General features: G+C 32.7%; 1 protein-coding gene across 3 annotated transcripts in view; it reads right to left on the bottom strand.

Annotated features, from left to right (window-relative positions):
* Position 1: 1 nt before the first annotated feature.
* Positions 2-16,994, bottom strand: part of LOC118193671 (uncharacterized) — a 119,580-nt gene continuing 102,587 nt past the window's right edge. For 2 of the 3 annotated variants that reach the window (XM_085824959.1, XM_085824958.1), the window contains exon 2: positions 2-426. In XM_085824959.1, the coding sequence (XP_085681085.1) occupies positions 224-426 (203 nt within the window). In that variant the 3' untranslated portion in view covers positions 2-223. Of the gene's footprint in view, positions 427-16,839; positions 16,976-16,994 lie in introns of those variants that run through there. The other variant, XM_035364793.2, reaches the window with a different exon arrangement.

Raw genomic sequence — 16,994 nt, 5'->3', positions numbered from 1 at the left:
ACTCTATACCAAAATTAAACTTTATTGCAAATTAAAGGATCTTTAACAAAATGCACACCAAGATATTCTGCTTGCACAACTTCCAGATATTCTACTTGTTGTAGCTTAATAAAAATCCTTGAAGATGGTCACTAAAAGATTCAAACTTTAGTGATGATGGTGATGATAGTAGTATTTACCATATGGATCGTAATGGTGGTGATGTTTGTGATGATAGTGGTGATCATAATAGTAAGGATAGCCCTTGTGAGGGTGATGGTAATGATGATGTTTCAAGTAGTGATAAAATGGATGTTCTACATAATGATGATGCTTGTGGTAAGGATGGTGGTGGTAGTACTGCAGTTTGTGATGGTGATGATGGTACGGATGATAGTATACTGAAGCCATGGTTCCAGCTATCAAGCTCATCAGCAATAGTAAAATCTAAAAGAAGGACATTAAAAACATTCTTTTAAAATATTGTAGGTAATACTAAAATAATACATTCTATTATAAAAATATATATGCAACCAATTAAAAAATTGAGCTATAGTTGTGAAACTCGCTGTTATATACAGGCAATATACTAAAATCAAACTTTCGTAACTCTTTAAGCTGCATCATTTTAGAATTAAAATGTTGTCATATTATTCTTATATAATGCTGATGGCGCATGTACGAACAAAATGCTAGGCAAATTACATTCAGTAATAATATTAATCAATAGATGTAAAGTATAACTGTATTACTTTTCACCTAACATTTATATTGGAATGTATACATTTCTTCGCGGCTTTGTTGTTCTAATTTGCAGTTACTGCTTACCACTGTTTCTATTTTTTACTTCAAATATATGATAAAAAAAGATATGTACAAATGTAATTATTCAAGAGCAGGTGTGCAGGTTTTTCAATTTAGTTGTGTTTCTCAGGAATTAAAAAGCATCTAACCAGCTACAACAGCTTCTACATTTGTATGCACTAGCGTCATCATGCTCTATGTCAAAATTTTCATTATGTGTACAGAGGGTGTTTTTACATTTTTAGAACAATTTTGATGAAGAATTTCAAAAAAGCAAATGTTTTAGAATAAAAATTTTTGGCTACAACCTAGAAAGAGTTGGATGTAAAAATGCTGTGGATTGCAGGATACATTATTATGTTTTCTGAAGAGAAGTATTCTAATTCCATAATTAAAAGATGCTGTGAAGTGCATGATATTGAAATTTCTAAGGGCAAAATAAGCAGCATTATTATTTGGGAGGAGAAAAATTGGCAGTAATTACTTCTGCATAGAAATAAGACTCCAAATAAATACCCGAAAAAAATACACACTGTTTTGAATGTTTATAAAGTTACATTGTCGATAACAAAAGAAAATTCACCAATTCAGAAATCATTTGCAAGGTCTGTAATTATATCTGTAGCAGTAATAAATCAAATATTAAATATAAATAAATAAAGCTAAAAAACAATGTTCACCTGCTTTTGCTAAGGCATGTGGCTCAATGCAGAACAATTAATAGAATCCTGAATGAAAACTATTTAACAGGAGATAAATGGAAGTACCTTAATGAAGTATGGGTTTATCTAAATGACTGCAGTAAAAAATGGTCTATTTATTATCAAAAACAAAGAGAGCAAAATGTACAAACCTGGTTCCATCAATGCAAAGAAAGTTTTAGTAAGGGGTTTATGATTGGAGCAGGATTTGCTTAGAATGGGCAATTAATATTAAAATCAATTCAATGTACTATCAAGTAAAAATTTTACTTCCGATAAATTCGATTTCTTTGTCCCAGTGACTTTCAAAGAGTGGAATTTCGTCAAGACAAAGAAACAAGTCCTACTTCGAAAACTGCATTCCTTGAAAAAAAAAATGACTTATTCAGGTATACCATATATACTTTTTTCTATTTCATGTATACCCATACCTGCAAAGGCCCCTGATGTTTCACTTATGAACTATTGTGCCTTTGGTCTCTTGAAAAGAGCTCTTTCCAAGCACAAGTCCATCACCATGGATAGACCTGGAAAGTAGTGGAAGAGGAATAGAAATCAATACCCTTGGAAAGTTTTATAAAAAGCCATGGAAATCACAATGCAGACTTATAGTCAGAAAAAAGGCTCTCAGAATGAACATTTAAAAAAATATTCTTTACATTTTAAACACTAATTAAATGGCACTGAAATTGTTCTAAAAATGTATAAACACCCTCTGTATATGGCTGTTTGATAAATAAGAAGAGTTTAATCTCTGATTCCAGGAATGATTTTTAATTAGCATATTCTCTATGCTTGTTGAAAAGGTCTTTTTTCTTAAGATTTCATATTTTACTTACATTAATCATTAAATAACGTTAATTGAAACTAAAAAATAAACAAATCAGGAAAACTTTCGAAGTTTTCAGAGAAAATTTACCAGGTAGAACAAAATTTGGGAATAAATAATAACAAGCTAGTTTTCTCTTATTTATGAAATTTTTCTTCGACGCATAAATAAAAACACATACGTATTTGTATGTAAATAGTTGATTCATTATCTTCTTCATTATGTTTTACTATAGTATGACGTTTGATCTTGATGGCCATTCAATTTAAGTTCATAACTTTCGAGTTGATAGGAAATATAGAGCGAGATTGCATAATGTTTGTGGTTTTTCATCTGACTTTAACATTGAAGGAACAAAACAAAAATTATTTCAAACCTTCTCTGCAAACGATTTTTTTCTATGTGTAATTTGTTACATTTTAACTCTGAGTCAAATTCTGATAAAAACTGTGATCGAATATTGAAGTAATTTTAAGCTTTTAAAATCTGAAAAAGATGACGATGATGAGTTATCCGAAAACGAAAGTCTTTACGATTCTGATAAGGATGATGGTGATAATTCTGTTCGGTCAGAATCGCCTCCCATAAATAATTCAGTAGATCAAAACATTATGATGCCTAGTAATATTTCGCTACATTTTCGAAAGTGTTTCGGAATTCTGATAGATACTCAGTTGAATCATTCATTTGCGATTTAGAAGAATCTTTTAAGTTATTTAAGTTAAGTGAATTACGAAAGACTGTGTTTGCTAAAAAATTGCTTCCTGTTTCTGTTAAAGTTATTCGGTCTTTGAAAGGTATGTCATGGAAAAGTTAAAAGAAAATCTTTTATCTAAGTTTGGTTCTAAAACATACAGTGCACAACTTAATGCAGTCAAAAGTGGTTAATCCGGACACGTGGGGACTTCGGCGATTCCGGATTATCGATTTTTCCGGATTATAGATAATCAGTTTAAATCTGGTAAGATGGCATGCAGAAATTATAAAATTAAAAATATGAAACCGTAATTTATGAAATAAAGAACAATTATGATCTAAAGGGTATCAAAATTTACAAAAAAAAAAAAAAAAAAAAAAAAAAAAAAGCTTAATATTTATTTGTTTACTTTATTAAACAATTCTTTCAATGTAAGTTGTTTAAGTTGCTTCGTTTTTTATGTGATAATACATTCTCTTTAATTCTATAAACAGACATAATTTCTTGTTCAGTTACAAAGTTCCGCTGTTCAAGTCCTATAATTGCTGTGTTGAGAATACCGACTAATTTGTCAATCGAAATTTTTTCGTTTTCAATAACCTCTGTCACTTTCTTCGCTATCGGAAGCGAATTATAATGATGAGGAATTTGATTTAAATCATATCAAAGACAGACGGAGTACATCGAGATGAAATACATCATTTAGTAAGGAATTATAAGCCAAATAAAATAAAAACATCTGCCCTGAAGATAAGGATAGTGCTGACAGATCAACTTCCAATTCATTGCGCACCGCGGTGTTAAAGATAAACAAAGTTTAGATAAACAAACGTTAAAGTTTAGATAAAGGATATGCCTTTATCCATTTTTTGCAGTAATTCCACTTTTTGTTTAATGGACTTCGAAACATACTTTCGCTTTGTAGATCCTTTACATCAATGATGTCAAACTCGCGGCCCACAACAAATATTTTTGCGGCCCGGCCAATATATCGGCAAATAATAATATATAATAATAAAATACCATATCAACGAAGAAAAAAATGAAATGTTTACTGCTAAGTAATTAACGATAATTTATTCAGTGTTGTTAGATTACTCACAGCGAGCTGACACACACACTACTTAAATTACAAATGCGTGTGAGTAGCTTGCGTTCAGCTACCTTCGGCTTTTGGGGAACACGTGCACTCAGAACTTGTACGCATCCCCCGATAGCCGAATGTGGTCGAACTCATGGTCTCAGTTTTCCAATCATAGTTTTGTACAATGCTTTATTATTACTTAATTCATATTGTTACGGAAATCGAAATCGAGTCAATGGCTAGGCGGCAATTAGTAGCCAACCGCTACTTTAACCGTCTCTGTTGGTAAATTGCCCTAAGGCGTTGGTACTTAAGTTTTTAATTAAGGCGATTTACGCCGCACCAACTAGGCGAAACTTGTCAAATTTTGTGAAATGTAGGAGTAAGGGAGATAATTGGCAGGAGCCTGTCACGCGGGTGGTCACCAGCTTACGCGTACAATGAGAAATATTGTAAATATTAATAATTATCAAGTTTTGAAACAGGTTATCTAGATTGGAATAATTAAACTAATATCACGATCTAAATAAAGACAAATGGCACAACTAAGTGCAACAGATTAGCTAAACAAAATATTCAAATTCATCCTTTCTGTAAAACACAGATTGGACAGTGGTAGTCACGTGGGAGTCACCCTCCCGTGAACTGTCCACAGCCCAATGCATCTTGAAATAGTAGATATCACAATTCAGTGAAGTCTTGGTCTGAGAAATTAAACACTAAAGTTCTTGTACAACACTGAGGCACATGAGTTACTGTAACTATACACTATGTACATATAGGGACGGTGGTATTTGAGCGAAGTGGCAAATATTGTTACGGATTTCATAGTTATTTATTTATTTAGTTTTTTTTTATTATTTATTTAGAATTGTAATTAGATTTGCTTCATGTTGCCTTAGCAACGCAGACGATTTTTGAAAAGACAGCTGTGTTGGAAGGTTAAAAATAGAATAGCGCGTGCCTTTAATACCTAATAAATAAATATCTCGTAATTGCTGTTGCCATCTACAAAAATCCAGATATTTATAGATGTTTCCAGTATATTCGAGAAATTAATTATAAAGCTTATAAAAGCCGAGAACAAACAACTCATCTCAGTAGTAGCTGTAGTTCTAGCGAACTGTTTGTTTACTTAATGCTGTGATTGATTTGTAGCGATTTCGCTGTGAGATAGAATTAGTTTCTCTGTTTTGAATTGATTTTTGCTAAACGTTTGACATTTTGTGATATTGTTAGAATATTTTTGAAGAAATATTTCAGCATTTTGATTTATCTCTTGTGGAAAGAATAAATTTTTGTTAACTTTTTAATGTTAACCATGTTTATTCCAGCCCTTTGTATTCAGTATGTCTATATCAAAACCAAGTGGTAGTAAAATTAAACGAAAAATCGCTGACGAACATAGAATATTCCAAGTAAAATGGGAATTAGAATATTTTTGCTGTGAAATAAAAGATAAAATAATCCGCTTGATATGTAATAATACTATTAATGTATCAAAGTTATATAATATTAAACGTCATTACGAACAACACAAATCGAAATATAACAATTACGAAGGATTAATGAGAGAAGAAAAGTTGAAAGAGCTCAAGTTAGGAGTGAAAAAGCAATAGTCCATGTTTAGTAAAGTATTGCAAGAAAGTAAAGCGGCGGTACATGCAAGCTACGTCTTGTCCAAGATGATAGCTAAACATTCGAAGCCTTTTACTGACGGTGATTTCATCAAGGAATGCCTAATGAAAGCTGGAGAAATTGTTTGTCCTGGAAATGTGAAGACTTATCAATCAATTTCATTGTCTCGAAATACAGTTGCGGAAAGAGTTACTGATTTAGCCGCGAATTTAAGTGATCAGATCAAAGCAAAATCATCTAGTTTCGAAAGCGCATGGACATTAGCGGCAAAGCTCAATTAGCAGTGTTTCTTCGTTCTTGTGACAAGAATTTTATCATTTTTGAGGAATTACTGGAACTAATACCGATGCCTGGTACTACCACAGGAGAAGATATATTTACTTGTGTTTTTGGACTTCTGCAGAAATACAATCTACCTTTGGCAAAATTAAATTCTGTAGCTACAGATGGCGCTCCATCAATGACTGGGAAATACAAGGGCTTTGTAGCATTACTAAGAAAAAAACTTAGTGAAATTCACGGTTCAAACATTCATCATATGCATTGTATTATACATCAAGAAGTTCTATGCACGAAAGTAATAAATATGGAGAATGTTTTGTCATATATAAAAAAAGTTATAAATTTTATAAGATCTCGAGGTTTAAATCAGCGTCAATTCACTGCTTTCTTAAGTGAGTTAGATAGTGAATATTCGGGTTTGTCCTACTATACCGAGGTACGTTGGTTATCTTGCTCCAAGATTCTCAAACAATTCTGGGATTTGAAAGAAGAAATATGTCAGTTTTTAAAAACGAAAAATCAAGACGTAAGTTTGTTTTACGATCCAATATGGATACAAGATTTATCTTTCTTGGTTGATATAACCAAACACTTAAAACCGATTTAAATTTATCGTTACAAGGAAAAGATCATATCATTACGAACATGTTTCACATAATTAAAGCATTCAAATGTCAACTAGTTCTTTGGGAAAAACAACTTAAAAATGAAGAGTTGACGCACTTCCCGACGTGCAGCATGAACAAATCAAGTTTAGACGATACTTGTTCGTATCAAAAATACGCAGAAAAAATTGCAAATTTAACAACTGAATTTGAAACGAGGTTTAATGATTTTAGTTCCCTCGAAGACAATCTTTTTTTTTTTTTTTTTTTTTTTTTTTTTGTGTTTTTTTTTTTTTTTGTTTTCTTCGATTTTTCTCAATAAGTATTGACTCAGTACCCAGCCATATGCAAATGGAGGTGATCAAAATTCAATGCAACTCAAATTTGAAGGCAAAATTCATTGAAGTGGGCGTGCCTGAATTTTACAAATATTTACCAGCCAGGTTTGAAAATACTCGAAAATTCGCACATGAAATTATTTCCATGTTTGGTAGCACTTATCGGTGGGAGCAGTTATTTTCAGTCATAAAAGGTAATAAGTCTCCTATTAGAAACCGTATTAATGATGCTCACCTTGGGTCAGCGTTGAAAGTTATCACTGCAAACAAAATTTCTCCCGAAATAGGAAAGATAATAGCAGAGAAGAGATGTCAAGTATCAGGACGTAAACATTAAATTTTTCTTGTTCTTTTCTATATAAATATATATATATATGTTTATTATTGTATTATTCGAAATAAATCTACGTTTCTATGAATATTGATTTTTTTTTTTCGGCCCGCCTAAAGTTAAACCTTGTTTGTTTGGCCCAAGTGTACCTATGAGTTTGACATCCCTGCTTTACATATTAGTAAATATATATCAGAAATTCTATTTGACGTAATCGAAAGTTCAAGCTTACTTTTATAAAATTGCTCTAACAGTCTGCAAAAAATAATAAGCCGAACCCAATTCGAAGATTAAGGAACAACGCAATCTGCAACATTAACTGAATTAGATAATTTTAGCTTAGCTTATATTGTCCGTTATACATTAAACGCGCATTCGTAAACGTATTTTGCACACGCGTATTCGCAGCCGTAATGGTTTTACGCGCATGCGTCAACGCGATGCATGCGCAGAAAGTTTGTAGCTTTGAGGTCCGGATTATGGGTTTCCGAATTAGCGACTTTTGACTGTAGTTATTATAGAAACAACATTTAAAACCTAGTGAATCCCTTTTCGTGTTTTTAATTGCAATGCGAGAAATAGTCAATCGTGGTTCTGTTGATGATTCATCTATTCTTGATTATGTAATTAATGAATACCCTACCCAAGTAGCGATATTTTTGTTGTTGTATGGGTGTAAAACCATTTCTGAATTTAAAGAAAAATTAAAAATATATGACAAAATTCGCATTCCAGATACGAAGAATGTGGGCCATTCAAGTACTAACACAGAAAATAAAACATGCACTATACCTAATAAGAGTAAAGAGCCAAGGTGTTATAATTGTGGAAGTAAAGGTCATAAATCGAACTCATGTAATAATCAGAGTAAAGGATTTAAGTATCTTAAATGAAATTTATTTGGGCACAAAGCCGTGAGTTATTCCTAAACGTCTTCTAAAAATATCCAAGATGCAAAGACTTTAACTCCAATTACTCAGACTTATCAGAAAGAAATGCATAAAACTGTTAATTTAGGTAAATTGTAAATTGATGCTTTAATAGATATTAGTAATCAAGTAAATTTAATTCGAGAAGATAGATAAGAAGGTATGTTCTCCTGAACTTAAGCCGGCATTAATGTTACAAGATTACGATTACACAATCGAACACAGATCTGGTACCCGTATGTGACATGTTGACGCTTTGAGTAGAAACCCTGTATGCATGACAATTCAAGTTGATATAACATTTAAGATAATTCAAGCTCAAGAAATTGATGAAAGTATAAAAGTTATAAAATAAGTCTAGGCCATATAAAGATTATTGCTTACAAAATGACATACGTGCTTTACAGATTGGTCAGTGAAAATGACACTTTGAATCACGAATTAGTGCAAGCTCAAGGAAACGCAATACACTTGGATTCGAAGCCATCCGAGGAGAAACACAAGTGCAGAAGGAGAATCTGAAAACACACATTTTCCCAAAGAACAATCTCAGTTCAGAGTTTATGTTGAATTAAATGCTAATTCCGCTAGAAAAACTTCAGTAAAATACCTTGCAACAAAGAAGTAAAAGAAACCACTGGAGACGAAGAAACTATAGAGACCACTGAAGAAGGTTGAAAAGCAGAAGTCAGAAAATCTCATGACGAAGACACTGATACAGAAAGCAAAGACGGAACAAACGAAAGGTGAGAAAAAAGAAGCAGAAAAGCAGATTCAGAATATCCAGGAAGAAAATTGAAAGCCTTTGTAACATCGATTCTGATGATTCATGATTTAGAATTTTTCGCGAATTGAGAAATTTCTTCCGATTTGACTAACGGATTATTGTTTTAAAAGACGTGAACCATTCTAAGAAGAAAGAAGATGATGCTTAAGGATGAAATTTATCAAAAAAGGCGATTTTAAGAAGACGCATTCAGATGACGGATCTTAGGATATCTAAGATGCATTTATCTAGACAACATTAAAGGAGACGTGTTTTTGAAATAGTATATGTATTCAGATAGAAAACGTATACTATTTCACAAAAGATGAGCGAAGAGTGAACGAGCATTGAAGAAGGCATAAAGCCGTTATTTCTGAAGATGTTAAGATGATGAGGGAAGATGGCTGAAATTATTTAAGACGACTTTTCCCTCCAAACTAAAATTCGATAGTATTAGAGGTTAATAATGACTATCTTATGCTTCATCTTATTGATGTATGAACTCATAATCAAGTGGTGACTCTCATAGGTTCCTTATATAGGAGCAAGTACTCTCTACTTAACTTACTTAAATTTTGCATTAAATAAATATTGCATTGTATGGGATGCATAGCACTTTCAAAATTATATTGTCAAAGCAATGTTACTAGGCCATTTCCTTAAATTAATATTTGTTAAGATATCTTGAATTCTATTAATATATTTTTTTAAAATTGCCTATATTTTGTTTATATATTGTGTTTATTTATGTTTTTATTTAATATATTATTGCTCCATATTATCTAGTATGTATTAAATAGCATGATCTTATTGTGTAGTGTTTTATTAATTGTACCATGTAAATATTGTACTAAGTCGAAATCTCTGTACTTTGCTGGCATTGTTGCCCATGTAAACTTTTTCTTTTGTTTAAAATAAAAGCTGCATGGGCTGCCACCCCTCCCTGGCCCATGTGAGGTGAACCTCGAGTTCACCATGCAATGGTGCCCTTGTTCTCCGGTGTAAAAGTAAAAGTATTAGAGGTTGTGTTACTACAGAATAACTGTTTGGCTTTGTAGATGAAAAATAAATTTAATAAGGTATTTCTCCTGCCTTCTTAGCATGCCTTCGTAGTGTAGTGGTCAGCACTGATGATCCATAACAATGCTTGCATAATAGTCATTCAAAAGAATACAAAATTTTACTACTCATTATCAATGCTAATTGAAAAGCAAAAATGAAAGAGGGGAAATTTGTTTCATTTTAATGTGTTATGAAATCTATTATTAGCATTAATTAATTTTTAACCAGACAGATGAGTAAGGCTTTTAGTATGTATGTTCAACGTGTACTTGAATATTTTTATTTAATACTTCTATAATGCAAATTACTTTGTGACTAAATGGTATTCTAAATTATTCATTAGAATCGGCAAAAAGAATTCTGCGCAAGTATAGAAATTTACCTATGTTGTCGATGAGTCGTTATTCTTTACATATATTTATCGATGAGTCGATATATGTTATTCTTTACATATATTTAAAGATGATTATGAAAAAGATTTACTACATTTAGGATACACTCGACCTAAAAAAATTAGTTTAAGCTTATGTTTTAAGCATATTAGAGTTTAATTTAGTATGACGTAACTACATTACTAGTTCATACATAGATGCATGTATCTTGGCTCATATTGGTTATTATACTGTAAACGCAACGTATTGATTTAATTTTAAATATGTTTTCTCCGAGTGGCAACGAAAGGTTAGATTTTCATTGAAGCCGATTTTTGAACGGTAATGTTTTTTTGAAGTGCGCATAGTAATTTTTCATGGAGCTACTTTGGTAGACGGTTGCACGGATTTTTCGCGATTTACTTTGGCGCAATTGTTGGCGCGGTTTTTACAATCGTCAGCCATCTTGAAAAACGCCGTTTTTACGTATTTTGCGCATAGTAAAGTATTCGAAACTTTAAAAAAATAAATATCGTTAAAAATAATGGATTAATTTTTCGTTGAAAACGTTATTTTTTAAGATGGCAGACAAATGTAAATAAATACATTTACTACGAGTATAAAATACTAAAGTAAGGTTAAATTATTATTTTCATATAGTAATGAAATAGTATAAAAATATTGTTGGATTAAAATATTACTTAAACTGAATATCGAATTAAAAACCATCATACTAACGTTTAAAAGAATAAAAATATTACTTAAATTCAAATACTTTAAAATAAGTAAATAAGAACGCTTCGTACACTAGAGCTAAAATAACAGCAATTAGAAGTTTACTGCCGGTAAAAAAGGAGGAATGTTTAATACTTGTTTTTACCGTTACAGCGGTTATTTCTTCCACCGTGACCACAATACCATATGCGGCCGCCCTCAGAATCAGTTCTTTTAACGATTTTCATCTGTGATCCACATTTCTCGCACTTCATTGAAGAAGCAAATTAGCAAGGTTTCCTCCAAAAATTTAAAATAAATTTCCTGTGACTCTTGTAATAATTTATAAATACATCTTTGATTAATAAAGCCAGGTTGGCCAAAATAAGGTTTCAAAGAACAATTTTTTGATTCCGATAACAATAATTCTTGGTACTTACCAATAACAACATTAATCTTTTAAATCATCCGTTCCCTTTGAAATCTAAGGAATTCAAAGAGATGAATAATAAAATTTTAAAATGGCGCGTAATGCACAAATATTCAGTAACCAATCAGGGAGCTGATTATATCACGCATAGAATTAAAATTATTTAAATAATCATACATAATAAAATCATTTTAAAAAAAGGCAAAATTAAATTGTATTTTAATATTTAACAGCTATAAATAATGTTTAAAACCTTAGATTAAATTTATAGTATAACTTTTAAAGGAAGGTGACGTCATTGATTACATCATCCACACCGTAAAATTATATAAAATAACATAAACAATAAAATTTTTACTTCAAATAAAAACGCAAAATTAAATTGATTTTTAATATTTAGAAGACATAAATAATGCTAAAATACGGAATTTATGCATAATAAAACGCATTATTTTAATAATGACAACAAAGTATCGGTTACCATAAATAACTTGTCCAGCAATGGGTGTACTATAAGACGTATCGCTCGCCTAAAAAAAATCGCCAAAATCCGTGCAACCGTTTACCAAAATAGCACCTTTTGTATTTTCAGTTGTATCGTCTCAGTGATATGTAAGTAATGCGAGAATAAAGATTTATTAGCATAAGTGAAGAGTATTTCCTAAAGAAAGTAAGTTAAGCTAACATTACTATAGTAAGTTAAGCGTTTTGATTCTCAAGCAAATGCTTAAGAAACTGAAGAGCAAAACTTAGCAAGCGAACGTACGTCATCCGTCTCTTCTTACGGTTTCAGCCGCGAGAAGCTGTAGAGCCCTGGATATGACCATGAACAAATGTAAAACACTGAAATACCCTTCTCCTATATACAAAATTTCAACTTCCTACTGCTAATCATTTTTGAGTTATGTGAGATGCATAAGTACGCACGTACGTACAGACATCACGAAAAAAGACTATTTTGAATCCATTTTACGATCCTTTTTGGAATAGAGTCCTTTATTCTATCCGTGCATACAAACGTCACGGGAAAAAAAAAAAAAAAAAAAAAGTCAAATTATGATTTATAATAAGTGAGATAACAGGATTTTGCATGTTACAAAAAATATCATGAAATTATTCTTTTTAATAAAATAATTTACCCAGTACTTAGTAAAAACTAACTCTAATTCGGACACTCGAATGTTTTGGTGAGGTGCTCTGGCAGATGAAGTTTCTTGTTGTTATCATTTTTTGTTTTAAATTAAAATACATCACATGAATCATCATCTGCATTTGGAAACTATTACTTGTTTAGCAGCACGTATTAACAGTTCCGTACCTGAAGTGAACATGGAAGGACGCTACAAACTGATGACGAGTTCCGTTATAAATTTCATTATTCATCATTTTAAAGATGGTAAAATTATTCGAAAAATACTTGATGTAAAGCGTTAAGCTATCCTTGATGTTATAAACCGATAGAAATTGCATGGAACTGTTGAAAATGCACTGAAATCTTTACATTCCCACTAATACGAAGGAGTCGGCGGTTTATGCTATGCCAAACATTATGCAGCAACAAACCCCCAAATATTAATGATGTGAAACTTACAGCGGATTTAGAAGAACTGTTTACAATAAAGTAACTTTGTTAGAAGGTAGAAGAATCATTAGAGCATATGGATACAATAGGTGAACAGCAAGAAGGAAGTTCTTCGCCGACAAGAGAACAAGGAAAATACGTTAAGCGTTCACAGAATCTATGGTAAGCAAAGATTTATCAAATTAAAACAATGTTATATTTGCAAAAGAATCACAGTCTAATATATTTGGATCCAATGGACGAATGGCTGTAGGGCGCAAACGGAATAAAAGATTGAATCCAAAAAACTTATTGCCTATTTTTAAGCATGAGGGTAAAGGCATAATGGTATGAAGAAGTTTCGTTGCCTCTGAAATAGAAAATAATTTTTATAAAAAATAATTTGGATGAGTGTAAATTTATGAATATGCTTAATGAAAATCTGACCGCATATGCAAAAAAACTTTGAATGCAAAATACATTCAAGTTATTGTAGGATAACGATGCTAAACATACATCCCTAAATGTTCGCTTATTGTTACACCTGTCTTGAAGTAGTCGAAACTCCTCCATATTTTCCGAATTTAAATCCTGTCAAACATTGGAGTTGAATCAACGCCAAAGTGCGTGAAAAGTGTAAATTTTGTTAAAGGATATTCGGCCCCCCCCGCCAAAAAAAAAAAAAAAAAAAAACTATTTTGAATAATTTTTCCCCAAACAAGCAAGTTTGAAAGTGGAAGGGAGAAAAAAAATTATTTCGCAACTGATATTTGCAAATAAAACTGGGAAACTCAAGTGGTGTCCGAAAGCAGATGTGAGCCAGTGCATATGATGTAATGACTTATCAGGAGAAATCATTTCTTCCGGGCTTGAAAAAAACTAAATTCTTTAATTTTGCGTTTTATTCGTATACTTGATTATTGAATTAGTAAACAATTTAATTGCATTCGTTTGGTCGTGTATCTGTAATTTAATTTAGATTTGTAGTAAAATCAATCAAAATTCCTTAGACATTCCCTTTTTTCAATTTCTTTCGGGAAAATAAATTAGGTCTTCGTTTAAAATATGTAAATTTATGCATAGTGAACTGAAACTAGGAAAATAATATTCCACAAAAACGTGAAATATATATATATTTTGTTTCAATAACTCTGAAAAATAATAATATATAGTAAGATTATACACTCACGTTTGTGAAAATTGCAACACCAAGAAGGAATCGTCATAATTGAATGCAATTTAATACACAGTTGAGTGGTAGTGGTACAAATAAATGATTAAATGTTCAAAGCAAACAAACAAGAACAAGAGATCAGAATCAGTATTTTGTGTGGCCACCACGCGCCGCAAAAGTGCTGCTACACGACGTGGCATGGAGTCAAACAAAGTTTGAATGTCTGACTGAGGAAGAGCATTCCATATCGTTTGTACGCGTACCCAAAGTTCGTCTGCAGACGCAACAGGACGAGGATCACGAGCAAGATGCTGACCAATGACATCCCACACATGTTCAATTGGCGACATATCCGGGGAACACGCAGGCCAAGGAAGAAGCTGTACCTGCTGCGCTGCAAAGAAGGATTTAACAATCCGAGCAGTATGAGGGCGGGCATTGTCCTGTTGAAATACAGCGCCTGGCAAGCTTTGAAGGAAGGGAACAGCTTCGGGCTGTAGAACTTCAAGGATATACCGGTTGCTGTTCAGATTGCCCACAATTCGTAGCAATTGAGATCGTCTATGATATGCTATGGCGCCCCAGACTATAACTCCGGGTGTTCGTCCACTGTGGCGTTCGATAATGCACTCCGGAAGGTGGCGTTCACCGGCATAGCGTCTGACACGAATGCGGCCATCATGGTACCACAAATTAAAGCGGGATTCGTCAGAAAACACGACATGCTGCCAATCAGCACGCCAGTCTCTATGCTGATTGGCCCATTGTAGCCGCAGGCGGCGATGGTCGTGTGTTAGGGGGATCCTGTATAAAGGAGTCCGTGCGCGCAGTCCACACTGCAGCAGACGTCTACGAATTGATGAAGCACACAATGAAACACCTGTAGCTATTGACCACAGTGCTGCCAATTGTCTAGAGGAAGCTGTACGGTCCGTCCGCGCCATGCGGACCAGGTGTCTATCATCGCGAGCTGACGTCACATTTCGGGGTCCACTCCCGGATTTCCGAGTTGTCCGACACTCGTCCGTCCACTGCTTCCAAACGCGCATCACTGTGCTGCTGTTACGCTGCACACGAGAGGCTACTGCACGATACGACAATCCAGCTTCACGAAGGCCGATGATTCTCCCTCGTTCAAACTCTGTAAGTTGTTCAAATCTCGCTCTCTTTCGTCGACGAGGCATAAGTACAGATTGAGTTAACGTTTACCACTAGCAGATAACCACCGATAACCATACACGCCTCGCTACAGCCGTCTATTTATTCGGATCCATCAGCCGTTCAGAGGGCGCTGCTCAGCCGTTCAGAGGGCGCTGCTCAGCATACGCATGCGCTACGGATTTGCAATTCTAATCATTTGCATATCATGCGCTACTTTGCATTTCCTGAAAATTTCAGCTCACTCGCGTAAGTCCTTCATGGTGTTGCAATTTTCACAAACGTGAGTGTATAAGTTAAAAAAATTTGTATTGTATAATCTTACTATATATTATTATTTTCCAGAGTTATTTTTACGGGATGTAATTTGCATCTATTACTATGGGGGGGGGGAGAATTACAAGGATTGTATTGTAACAGATTCTGCCTCTAGTCTGCAATTTTGTGAATCTCGCCGTGAATGAAACCAGTGATCTCAAACCGGCGGTCCTCGAAGAAGTTTTATGCGGCTCGGGAATTCATTTCAGTTATGCACTAAATAACCCATAAATGGCGATAATTAATTCAGTACTATATAAATCTTATTTGGGTTTGAAAATACAGATTTTATTAAATTTTATTCGTACTTTTCAAAAAATAAATATGCTCATTTACGAATTTTTGGCTTTGTTTATTTTTGGCTCAGTTACGAATAATGGCTTTGCTTGAGTATGATTTGTATGGAAACAAATTTTTTTCGCAGTTACATAATAATAATAATTAATAAGAGAAGAACCCGATTGATCGATGAGCATCTACAATCCGTAATGAAGAAAATTTCTATTAAATTTTCTCTAAGGTTATGAACTTTTTCAGAACTGAAACTTTGTTAAATTCTAAGCTGTAGTCAGAAGTAAAGAAGTTTATAATTATTTGCATACAAACATACGTATTTTTATTCATGCGTCAAAGAAAATTTGATAAATAAGAAAAAGAGATTAGACTGTTATTATTTACTCTCAAGTTTTGTCCCACTTGTAATGTTTTCAGAATTTATTTTTTATTTAAATTAAAGTAAGTTATTTAATAATTAATTAAACATGTTAGAATTATTTGCCAAGCTAAAAATTTAATATTTAGCTGCAATTTAAAAATTTAATATTAACTGTTTAGTATTTAATATTTGAATTACAAAGCATATCCAACAAAAATGTCTTGCAACAAAAATGTCTTTCCTTTGCGATATAACTGTTGTTTTGGTAAATATTTAATAAGAAAATTAATTTTTTTTTATAATATTTTTTATTTTGTTCATGAAAATTTTCATTTTGATTAAAAAAAAATTCTGACCCACATGCAGTTTGAGTTTGAGACTACTGATTGAAAGAATAATTTAGCTTTACTTACCACATGGAAATCCATTCTTTTCCACTATTAATAGACTGTAAATCGTATTCCGTCTGACTGAAAGTTCATTGGGAATATTCTCTTATATATTGCTTTTAAACAATGAGCAAATTCTAAATAAGGATTGCAGTGAAACGTCTCCCTTATCGTAACGC

This window comes from Stegodyphus dumicola, chromosome 10, assembly GCF_044657685.1.
Source record: "Stegodyphus dumicola isolate Sdum_Otavi_A_Nest chromosome 10, ASM4465768v1".
NCBI lineage: Eukaryota > Metazoa > Arthropoda > Arachnida > Araneae > Eresidae > Stegodyphus > Stegodyphus dumicola.
The sequence above is the reverse complement of the archived record's forward strand: the minus strand, read 5'-3'. Positions and strand labels throughout refer to the sequence as shown.